The sequence below is a fragment of the Aethalodelphis obliquidens genome, unplaced genomic scaffold (genome assembly GCF_003676395.1).
Source record: "Aethalodelphis obliquidens isolate GAN/ISIS:26980383/991018 unplaced genomic scaffold, ASM367639v1 scaffold25, whole genome shotgun sequence".
Taxonomy (NCBI): domain Eukaryota; kingdom Metazoa; phylum Chordata; class Mammalia; order Artiodactyla; family Delphinidae; genus Aethalodelphis; species Aethalodelphis obliquidens.
The window spans coordinates 13,064,991-13,081,811 of record NW_020837969.1 but is presented as its reverse complement, the minus strand read 5'-3'; the positions used below and the strand labels follow the sequence as shown (position 1 = coordinate 13,081,811).

Genomic DNA, 16,821 nt, shown 5'->3' with positions numbered 1-16,821 from the left:
GCCAAGAGGAGTCTAAGGAGATACAACCACAAAATGTAGTATAGTGTCTGGTCAGGAACAGGAAAAGGACATTAGGTAAAAAATAAGGGAATCTGAATGAAGTATAAACTTTAGTTATAAAAAAGTATCAATGGTGGCTCATTAATGTTAACAAATGTACCATACTGGGGACTTCTCTGGTGGTCCAGTGGTTAAGACTCCACAATCCCAATGCAGGGGGCCCAGGTTTGATCCTTGGTTGGGGAGCTAGATCTCACATGCTGCAAATAAAAGATCCCATGCGCTACAACTAAAGATCCTGCACCCCGCAACAAAGATCCTACGTGCTACAACTAAGACCTGGCATGGCCAAAAAAAAATTCATTAAAACAAACATCTTGTTTTAATTCATTAAAACAAGATGGCAGAGCAGAAGGACATGTGCTCACTCCCTCTTGCGAGAGCACCAGAATCACAACAAACTGCTGAACAATCATCAACAGGAAGACACTGGAACTCACCAAAAAAGATACCCCACATCCAAAGACAAAGGAGACGCCCCAATGAGAGGGTAGGAGGGGCACAATCACAATAAAATCAAATTCCATAACTGCTGGGTGGGTCACTCACAAACTGGAGAACACTTATACCACAGAAGTCCACCCAGTGGAGTGAAGGTTCTGAGCCCCACGTCAGGCATCCCAACCTGGGGGCCTGGCAACAGGAGGAGGAATTCCCAGAGAATCAGACATGGAAGGCTAGTGGGATTTGATTGCAGGACTTCGACAGGACTTGGGGAAACAGGGACTCTACTCTTGAAGGGCACACACAAAGTAGTGTGTGGATCGGGACCAAGGGGAAGGAGCAGTGACCCCAGGGGAGACTTAACCAGACCTACCTGCTAGTGTTGGAGGGTCTCCCAGAGAGGCAGGGGCCAGCTGTGGCTTAACATGAGGACAAGGACACTGGCAGCAGAAGTTCTGGGAAGTACTCCTTGGTATGAGCCTTCCCAGAGTCTGCCATTAGCTCCACAAAAGGGCCTGCAGGCTACAGTGCTGGGTCACCTCAGGCCAAACAACAAACAGGGAGGGAACTCAGCCCTACCCATCACTAGACAAGTGAATTAAAGTTTTACTAAGCTCTGCCCATCAGAGCTCTACCTACCAACAGTCCCTCCCATCAGGAAACTTACACAAGCCTCTTAGATAGCCTAATCCACCAGAGGGCAGACAGCAGAAGCAAGAAGAACTACAATCGGGCAGCCTGTGGAACAAAAACCACATTCACAGAAACATAGACAAAATGAAAAGGCAGAGGACGATGTACCAAATGAAGGAACAAGATAAAATCCCAGAAAAACAACTAAATGAAGTGGAGATAGGCAACCTTCCAGAAACAGAATTCAGAATAATGATAGTGAAGATGATCCAGGACCTCAGAAAAAGAATGGAGGCAAAGATCGAGAAGTTGCAAGAAATGTTTAACAAAGACCTAGAAGAATTAAAGAACAAACAAACAGAGATGAACAATACAATAACTGAAATGAAAACTACACTAGAAGGAATCAATAGCAGAATAACTGAGGCAGAAGAACAGATAAGTGACCTGGAAGACAGAATGGTGGAAATCACTGCCAAGGAATAGAATAAATAAAAGAGAATGAAAAGAAATGAAGGCAGCCTAAGAGACCTCTGGGACAACATTAAATGCACTAACATTCGCATTATAGGGGTCCCAGAAGGAGAAGAAAAAGAGAAAGAACCCGAGAAAATATTTGAAGAGATTATGGTCAAAAAATTCCCTAACATGGGAAAGGAAATAGCCACCCAAGTCCGGGAAGCGCAGAGGGTCCCAGGCAGGATAAACCCAAGGAGGAACACGCCAAGACACATAGTAATCAAACTGACAAAAATTAAAGACAAAGAAAAATTATTAAAAGCAACAAGGGAAAAATGACAAATAACATACAAGGGAACTCCCATAAGGTTAACAGCTGCTTTCTCAGCAGAAACTCTACAAGCCAGAAGGGAGTGGCACAATATATTTAAAGTGATGAAAGGGAAGAACCTATAACCAAGATTACCCAGCAAGGGTCTCATTCAGTTTTGACGGAGAAATCAAAAGCTTTCCAGACAAGCAAAAGCTAAGAGAATTCAGCACCACCAAACTAGCTCTACAACAAATGCTAAAGGAACTTCTCTAAGTGGGAAACACAAGAGAAGAAAAGGACCTACAAAAACAAACCCAGAACAATTCAGAAAATGGTAATTCAGAACACACATATCAATAATTACCTTAAATGTCAATGGATTCAATGCTTCAACCAAAAGACACAGGCTCACTGAATGGGTACAACAATAAGACCCATATATATGCTGTCTACAAGAGACCCACTTCAGACCTAGGGACACATACAGACTGAAAGTGGGGGATGCAAAAAGATATTCCATGCAAATGGAAGTCAAAAGAAAGCTGGAGTAGCAATACTCGTATCAGATAGAATAGACTTTAAAATAAAGGGTGTTACAAGAGACAAGGAAGGACACTACATAATGATCAAGGGATCAATCCAAGAAGAAGATATAACAATTGTAAATATATATGCACCCAACATAGGAGCACCTCAACACATAAGGCAAATGCTAACAGCTATAAAAGAGGAAATCGACAGTATCACAATAATCGTGGGGGATTTTAACACCTCGCTTACACCAATGGACAGATCATCCATACAGAAAATTAATAAGGAAACAAAAGCTTTAAATGACACAATAGACCAGATAGATTTAATTGATATTTATGCAACATTCCATCCCCAAACAGCAGATTACACTTTCTTCCCAAGTGCACATGGAACATTCTCCAGGATAGATCACATCTTGGGTCACAAATCAAGCCTTGGTAAATTTAAGAAAATTGAAATCATTTCAAGTATCTTTTCCAACCACAACGCTATGAGATTAGAAATAAATTACAGGGAAAAAAACGTAAAAAACACAAACACATGGAGGCTAAACAATACATTACTAAATAACCAAGAGATCACTGAAGAAATCAAAGAGGAAATCAAAAACTACCTAGAGACAAATGACAATGAAAACACGACCATCCAAAACCTATGAGATGCAGCAAAAGCAGTTCTAAGAGGGAAGTTTATAGCAATACAATCCTACCTCAAGAAACAAGAAAAACCTCAAGTAAACTATCTAATCTAACACCTAAAGGAACTAGAGAAAGAAGAACAAACAAAACCCAAAGTTAATAGAAGGAAAGAAATCACAAATATCGGAGCAGAAATAAATGAAATAGAAACAAAGAAAACAATAGCAAAGATCAATTAAACTAAAAGCTGGTTCTTTGAGAAGATAAAGTTGATAAAGCTTTAGCCAGACTCATCAGGAAGAGAGGGAGAGAACTCAAGTCAATAAATTTAGAAATGAAAAAGGAGAAGTTACAACGGACACCACAGAAATACAAAGCATCATAAGAGACTACTACAAGCAACACTATGCCAATAAAACTGACAGCCTGGAAGAAATGGACAAATTCTTAGAAAGGTAAAATCTTCCAAGACTGAAGTAGGAAGAAATAGAAAATATGAACAGACCACTCACAAGTGATGAAATTGAAACTGTGATTAAAAATCTTCCAACAAACAAAAATCCAGGACCAGATGGCTTCACAGGTGTATTCTGTCAAACATTTAGAGAAGAGCTGACACCCATGCTTCTCAAACTCTTCCAAAAAATTGAGGAGGAAGGAATACTCCCAAACTCATTCTATGAGGCCACCATCACCCTGATACCGAAACCAGACAAAGATACTACAAAAAAAGAAAATTACAGTCCAATGTCACTGATGAATATAGATGCAAAAATCCTCAACAAAATACTAGCAAACAGAATCCAGCAACACATTAAAAGGATCATACACCTTGATCAAGTGGGATTTATCCAAGGGATGCAAGGTTCTTCAATATACGCACCTATGGTCAACTAATCTATGACAAAGGAGCTAAGGGTATACAATGGAGAAAAGACAGTCTCTTCAATAAGTGGTGCCAGGAAAACTGGACAGCTACCTGTAAAAGAATGAAATTAGAACACTCCCTAACACCATACACAAAAATAAACTCAAAATGGATTCAAGACCTAAATGTAAGACCGGACAGTATAAAACTCTTAGAGGAAAACAGGAAGAACACTCTTTGACATAAATCACAGCAAGATCTTTTTTGACCCATCTCCTAGAGTAATGGAAGTAAAAACAAAAATAAACAAATGGGACCTAAAGATACCTAAAAGCTTTTGCAAAGCAAAGGAAACTATAAATAAGTCAAAAAGACAACCCTTAGAATGGGTGAAAATATTTGTAAATGAATCAACAAAGGATTAATCTCCAAAATATGTAAACAGCTCATACAGCTCAATATTAAAAAAACAAAAATCCCAATCAAAAAATGGGCAGAAGACCTAAATAGACATTTCTCCAAAGACATACAGATGGCCAAGAGGCACATGAAAAGCTGCTGAATATCACTAATTATTAGAGAAATGCAAATCAAAACTACAATTAGGTATCACCTCATGCCAGTTAGAATGGGCATCATCAGAAAATCTACAAACAACAAATGCTGGAGAGGGTGTGGAGAAAAGGGAATCTTCCTGCACTGTTGGTGGGAATGTAAATTGATACAGCCACTATGGAGAACAGCATGGAGGTTCCTTATAAAACTAAAAATAGAATTACCATATGACCCAGCAATCCCACTACTGGGCATATACCCAGAGAAAACGATAATTCAAAAAGACACATGCACCCCAGTGGTCATTGCAGCACTATTTACAATAGCCAGGTCATGGAAGCAACCTAAATGCCCATCGACAGACGAATGGATAAAGAAGATGTGGTGCATATATACAATGGAATATTACTCAGCCGTAAAAAGGAACGAAATTCGGTCATTTGTCGAGACGTGGATGGATCTAGAGACTGTCATACAGAGTGAAGTAAGTCAGAAAGAGAATAACAAATATCGTATATTAACACATATATGTGGAATCTAGAAAAATGGTACAGATGAACCAGTTCGCAGGGCAGAAACAGAGACACATGTAGAGAACAAATAGATGGACACCAAGGGGGGAAACTGGCGGGGTGTGTGTGTGTGTGATGAATTGGGAGATTGGAATTGACATATATACTCTAATATGTATAAAATGGATAACTAATGAGAACCTGCTGTATAAAAAGATAAATAAAATTCTAAAATTCAATAAATAAATAAATAAATATTTTTTTTAAAAAATGAAGATAAAAACAGTAAAAAAGAAAAGAGAGATAACTAATAAGAACCTGCTGTATAAAAAAATAAATAAAATTAAATTAAAAAAAAAGAGACACATGCACCCCAATGTTCATTGCAGCAGTATTCACAATAGCCAGGTCATGGCAGCAACCTAAATGCCCATCGACAGACGAATGGATAAAGAAGATGTGGTACATATATACAATGGAATATTACTCAGCCATAAAAAGAACAAAACTGGGTCATTTGTAGAGAAGTGTATGGACCTAGAGACTGTCATACAGAGTAAAGTAAGTCAGAAGGAGAAAAACAAATATCGTATATTAACACATATATGTGGAATCTAGAAAAATGATACAGATGAACCGATTTGCAAGGCAGAAACAGAGGCACAGATGTAGAGAACAAACGTATGGACACCAAGGAGGAGAGCGGGGGGCGGGGTGGGATGAACTGGGAGATTGGGATGGACATATATACACTAATATGTATGAAATAGATAACTAATAAGAACCTGCTGCATAAAAAATAAAATTCAAGAATAAAAAAATTAAAGAAAAGAAAGCGAAAACTAAAAGCAAATATACCATACTAATGTTAGATATTAATAATAGCAGAAATTGGGTGTGGGGTTTATGGAAATTCTGCAATTTTTCTGTAAATCTAAAACTGTTCTAAAAAATAAATTTTAGGACTTCCCTGGTGGTGCAGTGGTTAAGAATCTGCCTGCCAATGCAGGGGACACAGATTTGAGCCCTGGTCCAGGAAGATCCCACATGCCACGGAGCAACTAAGCCCATGCGCCACAACTATTGAGCCTGTGCTCTAGAGTCCGCGAGCCACAACTACTGAGCCCATATGCCACAACTACTGAAGTCTGTGTGCCTAGAGCCTGTGCTCTGCAACAAGAGAAGCCACCGCAATGAGAAGCCCACGCACCGCAATGAAGAGTAGCCCCCGCTCACCACAACTAGAAAAAGCCTGCGTGCAGCAACGAAGACCCAACGCAGACATAAATAAATAAGTATTTTTAAAAATAGAGATTATTTTAAATAAATAAACTTTTAAAAAATCTCATATAAAGAAGCAATTAATGAGTATGCAGCCAAAATGGTAGGGGTAAAAACTTATTATAGAGGTCGGAAAAAATTGATAAAATGTTTAGATTTCTCCTAGTTTTTGTGAAGTGTATGGTGTTATAAAGTTTTAAAATTTGAAATTTATTTTTATTTCTTGTTTCAATCTATTGAAACTTTCTCTTTTGTATTCAACTTTGTAATTTTCTTAATGAGGCCCCCTAAATTACATAAACTTCCAGTTCCACAAAACCTGGATCCATGCTTGTTTGATCATGTGTGAATAGTTAGAAAAGTATGTCCAGTTCAACAACTGAGTACGTACTGTGTGTAAATAGCATGCTAGGACTTGCATAGGCGTGTGGGGTGGTGGTGGTTTATGAAAATAGGATACAGTGCCTGCTCTCCAGACACTTACAGTTTCATGGGGGAGACGGTTATATGTCTAACGTAGATGTCTACTGATGCCAACCCTTTCTTTAACCATCCACCTCCCAAGGTCTGGAAGTAAAAGCACATTGGCCATTATTACTTACTTTATTTATTTTAGCTGTGCCGGGTCTTAGTTGCATCACGCAGGATCTTCATTGCGGCATGCGGGATTTTTTAGTTGCGGCATACAAACTCTTAGTTGTGGCATGCATGCGAGATGTAGTTCCCCGACCAGGGATCAATCCTGGGCCCCCTGCATTGGGAGCGCATAGTCTTACCCACTGGACCACCAGGGAAGTCCCAGCCATTTTTTTTAAATTGTTCATACATTTAAAAAAAATTTTTATTGGAATATAGTTGCTTTACAATCCAGCCATTATTAACTGATGTGGCTTAGTTCAGAGGACCATGCTCAAAAGCAACAGATGTAGACGATTAATAATCATCACAACTTCACAGGGGGCAACTGCAAGTGAGGGCTTTGGAGACAAGGCCATTGTCAACCTGCCCCTCAGCTTGTCTCCAAAGGATGACTTTGACTCACTTTAGCTTCTCTAGAAGATTGATGTAGATTTAGATCTAGCTGGAATTAGCCACAAAATTCTAATCAAGTCAAAATGTAATGGGGGTGAGAACAACTGAGAAGACTCAAGCTTCTGTTAGGAAATTCGTTGCACTGAAACATCCAGTTGGCTCTTGGTCGCTCAGGTAGAGATTCTTTTGGAAGAAATAAAGTAGAAAAGAGGTTTGAGACTGGATTCCTACTTCTACGCGAGTCACAAAATGGAACCCCCAGCTGTGGAGTCTGGAACTTTCATTTAATGAGAAGACTGAGGCCAGAGGATGGCAGTCCTTGTGACACCCTTCTAAGGTCCGTACTCTTAATCTCGTTTTACAGAGGATGGAATGGGGCTTTATGCAGGTTGGCCCAATCCCAAAGCCTGTGTTCTCAACTTCTGTGCAATACTGCCACCCATCATGTCTATATCTGATGGTCACAGGACAACCCCATAAACTGTGAAAGTTTTTGAAATGATTACAGAGCAAAGGCTTTTTAAAAAGTCTTTGTGACCACCTAGAAGAGTGGGATAGGGAGGGTGGGAGGGAGATGCAAGAGGGAGGGGATATGGGGATATATGTATATGTATAGCTGATTCACTTTGTTATACAGCAGAAACTAATACAACATTGTAAAGCAATTATACTCCAATCAAGATGTTAAAAAGAAGTGTTAGTGCCGAAAAGGACCTGAGAAATTATTTCTTCTAGCCCCCTTAATTCCTGAGGGGAAACCTGGACTTCTGGGGAGTGAAGTTGCTTCCCAGCGTCACAGAGTAGCTTCTGCCAGCGGGCTAGGAATCGAGATGCAATCCCCGGTTGTGTGCCGGTCCCGGTCTAGAGCCTGAATTAAGGGCTAGAACCCAGGGACAGGCATGCTCATTAGGAGAAAAGTGTCCCTGGAGAGGGAAGGGATAAGAGGAGGCAGCCAATGACAACTGTGACATGTTATGGGTGGAATTGAGGGGCCCCCCATTTATACGTTGAAGTATTAACCCCTAGGACCTCAGAATGTGACCTTATCTGGAGATAGAGTCTTTACAGAGGTAATCATGTTAAAGTGGGGTCATTATTGTGGACCCTAATCCAGTTGGACTGGTGTCCTTATATGGAGAAATCTGGACACAGGCACATATGGAGGGAGAGCCACACAAAGAGACATAGGGAGAGGACGGCTCTAGAGAGAGGCCTGGAACAGAGTCTCCCCACACAGCCTTCAGAGGGAACCAACTCTGCTCTCACCTTGATTTTGAACATCTAGCCTCCAGAACTGTAAGACGATACTTTTCTGTTGCTTAAGACACCCAGTTTGTGGCACTTAGTTATGGTTGCCCCAGCAAACTAATGCACCACAGACCTTGGGAAGCATCTGAGGAGGCACCGGGGCTGAAGGACCGGCAGGAGAAGTCAGGGGGCAAAGGAGGGGCTGAAATGATGAAATTATGGGTGCGGAGAAGGAGACACAGGCAGAGATCTAAATCCAGGATTAGCAAGTGGAAACCCATACAAACGAAAGTGGAGTCCATTTTTTTCTTTTAAGTGGAGAGTCAAGATCTAGCAGATCTAGATGAGAAGGGGGCCTAGGAGAAGTGAGCTGTTATAGAGGCCACCGGGGTGTGGGCTGCCTCACCATCAGCTTCTGGAGCAGTGAGAGAAGCCCAGGGGGAAGTCCTTAGGAGATTATCGTGGAGTCAGCTGCAGTCCGCTTTGAGGTCTCCGTGAGCACAAGTTCACCAGAATGTTAAGTACAAGTACACTTGCACGGCCTGACTATTATGGACGTGCTCTGGAGGCCGACTGCCTGAGTTCCCAGTGACTTTTGCCCTCACTAGCATTCAACCTCTCTGGGCCTCAGTTTCTGAATCTAAAAGGGAATAATGACTGCACCCACCTCATAGGGTCATGATGAAGATTCAATAAAATAATGTGTGTGAAATGTTTCAGTAAAAGTTATCTGTCATTATTAGAGGTGTTTATTACAACAATAATTCTTCTCCTGCCTCCAATTCCAAGCAGTACTAGATAAGTGCCCTCCACGCACTGCGGGGTACAAGCGCCACTGTAACTGGGACCACCGGTATTAGAGGTTAAGGATACTGGCAGGCCACAGGTGCTAAGAGGAAAAATAACATTTGGGCTCCGAGCCTGAAAAAAATTGCGTTGGCTTCTGAAAGCCCCAAATCGGCATTGCATGCTCGCAGACAGAAGTCCTCAAAATAGCACAGACAGGACTGAGCAGTGGACAGGCCACAAGAATTGTCAGGTGAACACCGCCCTTGAGCGATGTCGAGCATGCGCTCTGCTCCACCTATACCTGGGCTCATCTGTCCGGGTTGCTTCATGTCCAGGGCTCTGCAGAAATCCAGACGAGAGCCTTCCCAGCCAGGGAGTGTGGCGAAACTCTTATGTGGGGGCTGTAGTGAAATCAGGTTAAAAGGGGTTACGCACGTCGCTGCCAACGAAAATAGGAAAGGAAAGTCCTCGGGCCCCCAGGGCCCCTCCCTGCAAAAGCCCCCTCCCGCCAAGGAGTCAGCGGGGCACGCGGTTGCGGGTGGAAGACGCAAAACGGCGTTTCCCGGCCGCCGCAGCACCGCAGCCTTCCGGGCTGAGCCACCACAATTTACCCCTTGCCCTTCCTCGGACTCATTACGAAATCCACGGCAGTTCGGATGACTAGAGATACGTGTGCCCTGGGACACTCCATGCCCTCCCGGCATGCGCGCGACCAGACGGGAAGGCGAGCACGCGGCGGGCGGGGCGGGGCGGGGCCTGAGGGCGGGGCGGGCGCGGCACGAGCACCCGCCGCAGCCTGGCTCCAAGGCGGCGGGGCGTGGGGCGTAGCCAGCCACGCAGTGGCGGCGGCCCCCTTAAATAGGATCCGAAGTCGGCTCGGGGTCAGCAGTGGGCTGCGGTGACAGCCGGCGGTGCACGGCCGAGCCTGTGGAGGAGGTGAGTGCTCCTGCCGCGGGGAGCCGCATCCATGCCCGCTGCGGCGCCGGCGTCTCGGCGGGGCGCGGGGCTGAGGCTGCCCTGCCGGCCCGAGCCCAGGAGGTTGCGGCCGCAGCGGAGGCACGCGAACAGGGCCTCGGCTCGCAGGGACGTTCCGCTTTTCCGGCCTCTGCCGCGCAGCTCCTCGGGTTCCCGCCGCAGCGGAGGCCTCCGGGCCGCCCTAGCCGCCGCAGCTTCCCGTGCCGGAGCCGGGGATGCCGGCCCGCAGCTCCCCTCGGGCGGCGCGGGTTTGGGGCTGGTGCACGGCGTGGTGCGTGTGACGCGCGCCGCCGGACCGGGTCCTTGTTTGTGTGGCGGCGGGGACCGGCCCGGCGGGAAGCCGGACCCGGAGCTGCAGATACCAGGCGATGATCCGGCGGGGCCGTGACGGTGCTCTCTGGGCCGCGGCCTCCTTCCTGCCCCCGTGGCGGGGTTTCAGGCGCTCTCGGACCGCGCGTGGAAGCATCGGAGCAGGCGGTCTCCCAGCCTCGGCGTGACGGTGGCCCCTGCGCGCAGCGCCCGCGGGAGGGTCAAAGGCAGCATCAAAAGTCTGTTGCCACCATGTGGAAATTCTCGCGGTGCTTGCAGAGGAGTGCCCATATCCGCTGCACATGGCCGTGATGGAGTCATTTAAAGAGCCTGGCATGTTTTGAAATTAGGAAGCAAAAATCATGTTATCTATTACCTTGTAGCCTAGACGGTGACTTGAATGAACAAAGAGCCTGGCATGTTTTGAAATTAGGAAGCAAAAATCATGTTATCTATTACCGTGTAGCCTAGACGGTGACTTGAATGAACACGTGCACGAGAACCGAGAGACCAGACTCCTTCCCCACCCCACTCACTTTCAAGGTTATGGAGCTTAACTAAGACCGTTATAAAAGTGCCCTTGCCTTTGAAAGTTCAGACTTTTAAGCTTCTTGTTGATGCAGGAATATACAGAGTGCCCTAACTGTTAATATTCTTACTTTTATTTTTGACCTTTGCTTAGCATAAGAGAAACTGGTTAAATTTCAGTTTCTGACACAGATTTCACCTGTGATTATCTCAGTGTAAACAATTATTTGCTTAACACTTAACAAACAAAAAGCCAGTCAAAACCTCTGGTTTGATGCAGTTTTCAGATGGAGGTGGCAGGTTAGATTGGCTTAAAACTTAAAGTCTGAGTTGACAGTCTGGTTGGGTGGGCTTGAGAAGGTGGGACTTTCACCTTCGCTTGCCATCAGGGTAGAGCCAGTCCTGGGAGACTTTTTTTCTTATTCTGACTCAACTGGGAGAATCCCTTCCTAGTATGAAACTTGACTCCTCATTTGGAAAAGACTGCATTAGACCAAAGTCTTTCACAGCTAAAATTCTGTGACTAGAAAAAGCAAACCCTGAAGAGTAGCACACTTCATACCTCCCTCCCCCACTTAAAATAAGATAGATGCATCATAGACCATGTGTTACAGATTTCTGTTTTCTGCATTTGCTGTAGAATGAAAAGGCTTTTATTAAATCGCCCTTCTCTCACAATTATAAGCATGTTGACCTATTTCCTTCCCGTCTCTGTTATGCATAGTTTGGCAGTATTTTTATTATCGTTGTGAGCAGCCTGACTAAAAAGAATCTCTGGGCTTTTAAATTTGGGGCATTTAAGAGATAGATACTTGTGACAAAGGCAGGTAGAGACAGGTGTCTGTTTATATCACAAAGGTCAAGTGTTCATAACTGTCTCTGCTTCTGGTTGAGCTTTGGAATAGCTGACAGTGTACCGCATGCCACAGTGTCCTGCTTGATATCCAGGGCTGGTTACATCTTTGGTTTTTGATGTAGCTGTCTTGTGGAAGTTTGGAGGAGGGCCTGGGGAAAGATCATGTTTTGTCATTACAGCTGGGGATTTCTCCTCTCTCCCTTCAAGTTTCACTTTTCTGGAAAGAGGGAGACTGTAGGAATAGTAGTAATTTCTAGATGTGATACTCAGTAACCTTGGGGGAATAGATAATTTTTTAAGGTCAGTTGCTGAATTTATTGTGCAAATTTGCCACCTATGTCCATTATTCTTTTGCATTTACTATCTGTTATAACCAAATTCTGTCAGTGTTGACAGAATTAATCACGTTTTGTGAACAGTATTGTTTGGATGATGCAATGTGTTAGACTCCCTGTCTTAGAAAATACAAAAGAACATCCTTTAAGGCAGCTCAGAGCTGTAGTTATCCTAAGTCCTCTTCAAGCTCTGCTGTCTGACAGGCCGTGGCCAGTCAGGAGGGAGATCAAAGATGCCAGAGTTTTTATTGAAGCTTATCGGTCCAACTTGATGTGCAGACAAACACATTAGAGTCACTTTGCTTTGACACTCCTGCCTGGAGGCCAAGTCTCAGGGAACAGAGAAGGTACCAGGGGTTGAGTTTGAGTTTCAACGTTCTAGTACTTAAAGGAGCTTTGGAGAGCTTTTAAACAAGCACAAGCCCCGAAGTCATAGCTGTACGTGATGAACTAGAAGGTAGAGGCAAACTTACCAGTGCTTGTGTCCACAACTCCATGCCATTTCCTCACCCTTTCCTCATCTAAAATGCTGAATGCCAGCTCTTAAGAAATCCTAGTTTGTGTAAGCTCGAGGTGATACATAATTTGTACCACAGTGACAAGAGAAAAGGGTCACATAATTTGAGTTCGGTTCATTTTTCTGCTTTCTCACATCCTAACATTTAGGATTTCTTAACTGTGTTGGAGGCAACACAGTTATTAGTCATAACTTTTGTGGAATCAAGAGGGAAGGAGAAATATGACAGAGCCTTCTCTGAAATTTGGCCGGCTTGGAGGGGTGGCACTTTCTTTGGCCAAAAACTTAGCTGGGGGTGAGGACTCTGTTTCCCTGCTGAAGAAGAATACATGTGGCTGGAGGCCAGCGTCTTGTCTCTAGAATCTAAGATTTCAGGCCTGGTGCCTCCATGTAGTTTTCAAGTTCTAAATAAAATTTGAAAGCTGTCTAATATCTAAGTCAAAACTATTTGCCTCAGAAAATCTGTATGTATAAATAAAATTATATGTTTATATAAATACAGTATACAATAAGACATCATTTTTATAATATATACATTTAATGTTGTAATAGGAATCTATGCTTGTTATAGAAAATTTGTGAACTATAAAAAATAAATCTGGGAGTTCCCTGGTGGCCTACTGGTTAGGATTCTGGGCTTTCACTGCTGTGGCCCGGGTTCAGTCCTGAGATCCTGCAAGCTGCATGGTATGGCCAAAAAAAACCCCCCAAAACAAAAACCTCTCTTCAAGAGATTGAATATTAGTAACATTTTCATGTATTTCCTTTTGGTATTTTTCCAGATTTTTTTAAGCTTAAGTGTATATTTTTAATAGAAGATAAAACTTTTGATCAATTTTAATCACCTAAGTTATATCGTGAACAATTTTTTTCATGTTACATACTATTGAAAAAAATGAGTTTTGAAGGTGACTGCCTTCTATGGTTTACGGGATGCGCCATAATTTACTCACCTTTCCCCTATCGTTGGATATTTAGGAACAGCTGTCTATTTCAGAGCAGTTCACCAAGCTTCTTATGTATTTCAGTATATCTTTTTTTTAAGTTTGGGCAAGTTCTGCTTTAAAATTGTTGAAATTGACAATGATTTGGAAATTATTTTTATTAGTGTATGGTTTTAATGGACTTTTGGGTTCATGTGTTCTAGTCAAAAGCTGTTCAAATAAGGATTTCATGCTTTGGAAAGGTAAGTGAAAAGAAGTTAGGGCACCACAGGAGGAAATGTGGGCTGCCTTTTGCACCATTTCCTCATTCTAGAGGGACTTCTGATAAATGTATTATCTGTCCATTTGCACACTTATTTGGCCGCTGTAGAAGTTGGCACTTTCCCCACAGGTTTGTTGTGGGAAAAATATCCATATACGTAAGGCCAAAATGCCCTGAGTACCATTTATTCTTTTGTTAACCAGAGTAAAGAGAAAGTTCCTGCAGGAGCTCGTTTCTCCCTCCAGGCTCAGCTGTCAACTGCAGAGCAAGGCAGTGTCAGCTGAGTGGACAGGATGGGGGGTGATGACGGCTCATAGAGCCAGGCACTGTTCTTGGTGCTTCAGATCTGTTAACACATTAATCCTCCCACCTACCCTGTAAGGTAGGTCCTACTTTTATCCATATTTTACGGAAGGTAAAGGAGCAGGTGCAGGGATTAAGTCTCCCAAACCAGGGTTTGAACCTCGGCAGTTTGGCTTCAGGGCCGGAGCGCCTAATGGCTTGGCTCTGCTTCTTGAACTTGAAGGGTTCTTAGTCCGGGGGGGCCTGGAAAGTTCTAGGTTATCCAGCAAGACTGAGGACAGAGCTGGTTCTTCTTCCGTATCATTGCTCCTTGGTCATCCCCTATCTCATTCACACGCTGTCTTTACTACCAGCGGGCTGAAACGACAACAGATTTTGATTCAGCTCCATTCGGCGAGTGATGAGATCACTTGTTACACAGCTGTGACGTTCTAGAAAATTAAAGAGTAAAAGGCTTTGCGTGCCCTGGAAGTTAGTCTTGTTCTAGATCGCGCTGGAGACTTTTAATAGACAAGAGAATAGAATTGTGGATTTGCAGGGTTTGAAGGCACAGAGGTAATAGTCCAGTGGTTATGGCCTCCTTTCCCCAGGACAATTTTAGGCAGAACCCCAATATATGAAATAAATAAAAGCAGGGCTGCCATGGTTTAAGGAGGGAGGGGTGGGAATCCCAGATCACAGAGACTCGAGACGCGGCTGCTTCCTCACCTCTGAGACACTCCAGCGCACCCCAGGTTCCCTGGGTCCCTGAGCCTAACTCACTCATTGCCCGATGCAGTACCTGGTGCAGGAGAGGAGGTGACTTACCAAGGTTACACACACTGTGTTCCCCTCGGGCCGTGACACACATGGCGTTTGTCCCTGGGCCCTATGCCTGTTCGAGGAACGGCTGGACCTCGGGGTCATCCTTGACTTGTGCCCCAAGGTCCTGCCAGTCAGCAGGTCCTGCTTATTCTGTACCGTGCTGCCCAGCACACACACATTTCTTCCTTTCATTGTCCATGTCACTGCCCTGATCCAGAGTCTGTCACCTCCAGTTTAGACAGCAAAAGTCCTTAGTTAAAAAAAGAAGGGGAGGATGATGACTCTTCCTAACACAGAGTTCGGATCGAATCCCTCCTTCACCCGGAAGCCTTCCAGGGCCCCTCTGGAAGGCCCCAAGTCTTCACGTAGCTTGGCTCTCGGGGGCTTCTGGGGTCTGGTTCCAACCTGCTGTTTCCCATGAGTCTCCCAAACCACCACGAGCTGGGACTTTTTTTTGTTTGTTTTGTTTTGTTTTTTTTGTGGTACGTGGGCCTCTCACTGCTGTGGCCTCTCCCGTTGGCGGAGCACAGGCTCCAGACGCGCAGGCTCAGCGGCCACAGCTCATGGGCCCAGCCGCTCCGCGGCATGTGGGATCCTCCCGGACCGGGGCACGAACCCGTGTCCCCTGCATCGGCAGGCAGACTCTCAACCACTGCGCCACCAGGGAAGCCCAAGCTGGGACTTTTGGAAAGAGACTCTGGTGGCACAGGGTTGAACCAAGGCCTCTGCACCCATTACTCTGTCTTCCACCCAACTCACCGTCCCGTGCCCCGGACGAGCCTCCCAGGCCTGTGTGCCCACCGTCCCCCGTCTGCAGTGACGTTCTTCATCCCACCCTCGTTGCCCATCGCTCCACTCTTCAGAGGCACTTTCCCCAGAGGGACCGTCGCCGTCCTCAGACTCCACATCACTCACTGAAACCCTCGGCTGACAGCAACTTGTGGTTAAAATGATGAAACACTCCCATTCCGGTTAGAAGACAGCTGCTACCCCAAGAGCCCTCACCCCTAATTCAGAAACTGTAGAGTTAGCGCCTGGCCGGGGAGGCTCTCCTGAACCCTGTTCTGGTGGTTGGCCTCCTTCTTTTCCAGTTGCTTGGTGCCAGGCTGTACTGGTTACCCCGCGTTTTGAGCGCCCCCCACCGCCCTTCCTTTGCCTCTTCATACGCGCATAGCTCACTTCCGCACTAGGTCCCCCAGCCACGCACTGAGCTCTGTGCATTTAGGAGACCTAGTCACTGTTGTTTCTGTTTTCAGCAGCGTTTAACAGGGCCTCGCTGCCAGTAAGTGCTTAGTGTTATCTGATGATTGATTGAGACCAGGAGACATTCAGATGGACAGATGTCTCATAGACGGTGTCACTGACAAGAATGTACATTTCATCGTTCCAGGTTTGTATGTTATGATCCTGTGCAAGGCTTAGATCTTGTAGCTGAGATCAAGGCGTTGAAAATCTCCGGAGGCGCCCCAGACTGAGTAGCTGGCAGGGACCTTGCTGTCACACCATCCAACCAACCAGCTCACCGGGGAGGGACCCGCAATGCAGAGGGTATGCCCAGCAGCCCAAGCAGGCTAGATGCCGGAGGCGGTGCCGGGCTGTGTTTCCCCTCCTGGCATGAGTCA

The 16,821-nt window shown here is 44.8% G+C and overlaps 1 protein-coding gene across 2 annotated transcripts in view; it reads left to right on the top strand.

Annotated features, from left to right (window-relative positions):
* The first annotated feature begins 10,192 nt into the window (after positions 1–10,192).
* Positions 10,193–16,821, top strand: part of ACSL1 (acyl-CoA synthetase long chain family member 1) — a 71,214-nt gene continuing 64,585 nt past the window's right edge. The window contains exon 1 of one of the 2 annotated variants that reach the window (XM_027122622.1): positions 10,193–10,302. Coding sequence is in view for 1 of the 2 variants with exons in the window: in XM_027122621.1 (XP_026978422.1) it covers positions 16,532–16,589 (58 nt within the window). In the remaining variant the exon portion in view is untranslated. Of the gene's footprint in view, positions 10,303–16,458; positions 16,590–16,821 lie in introns of those variants that run through there. The other variant, XM_027122621.1, reaches the window with a different exon arrangement.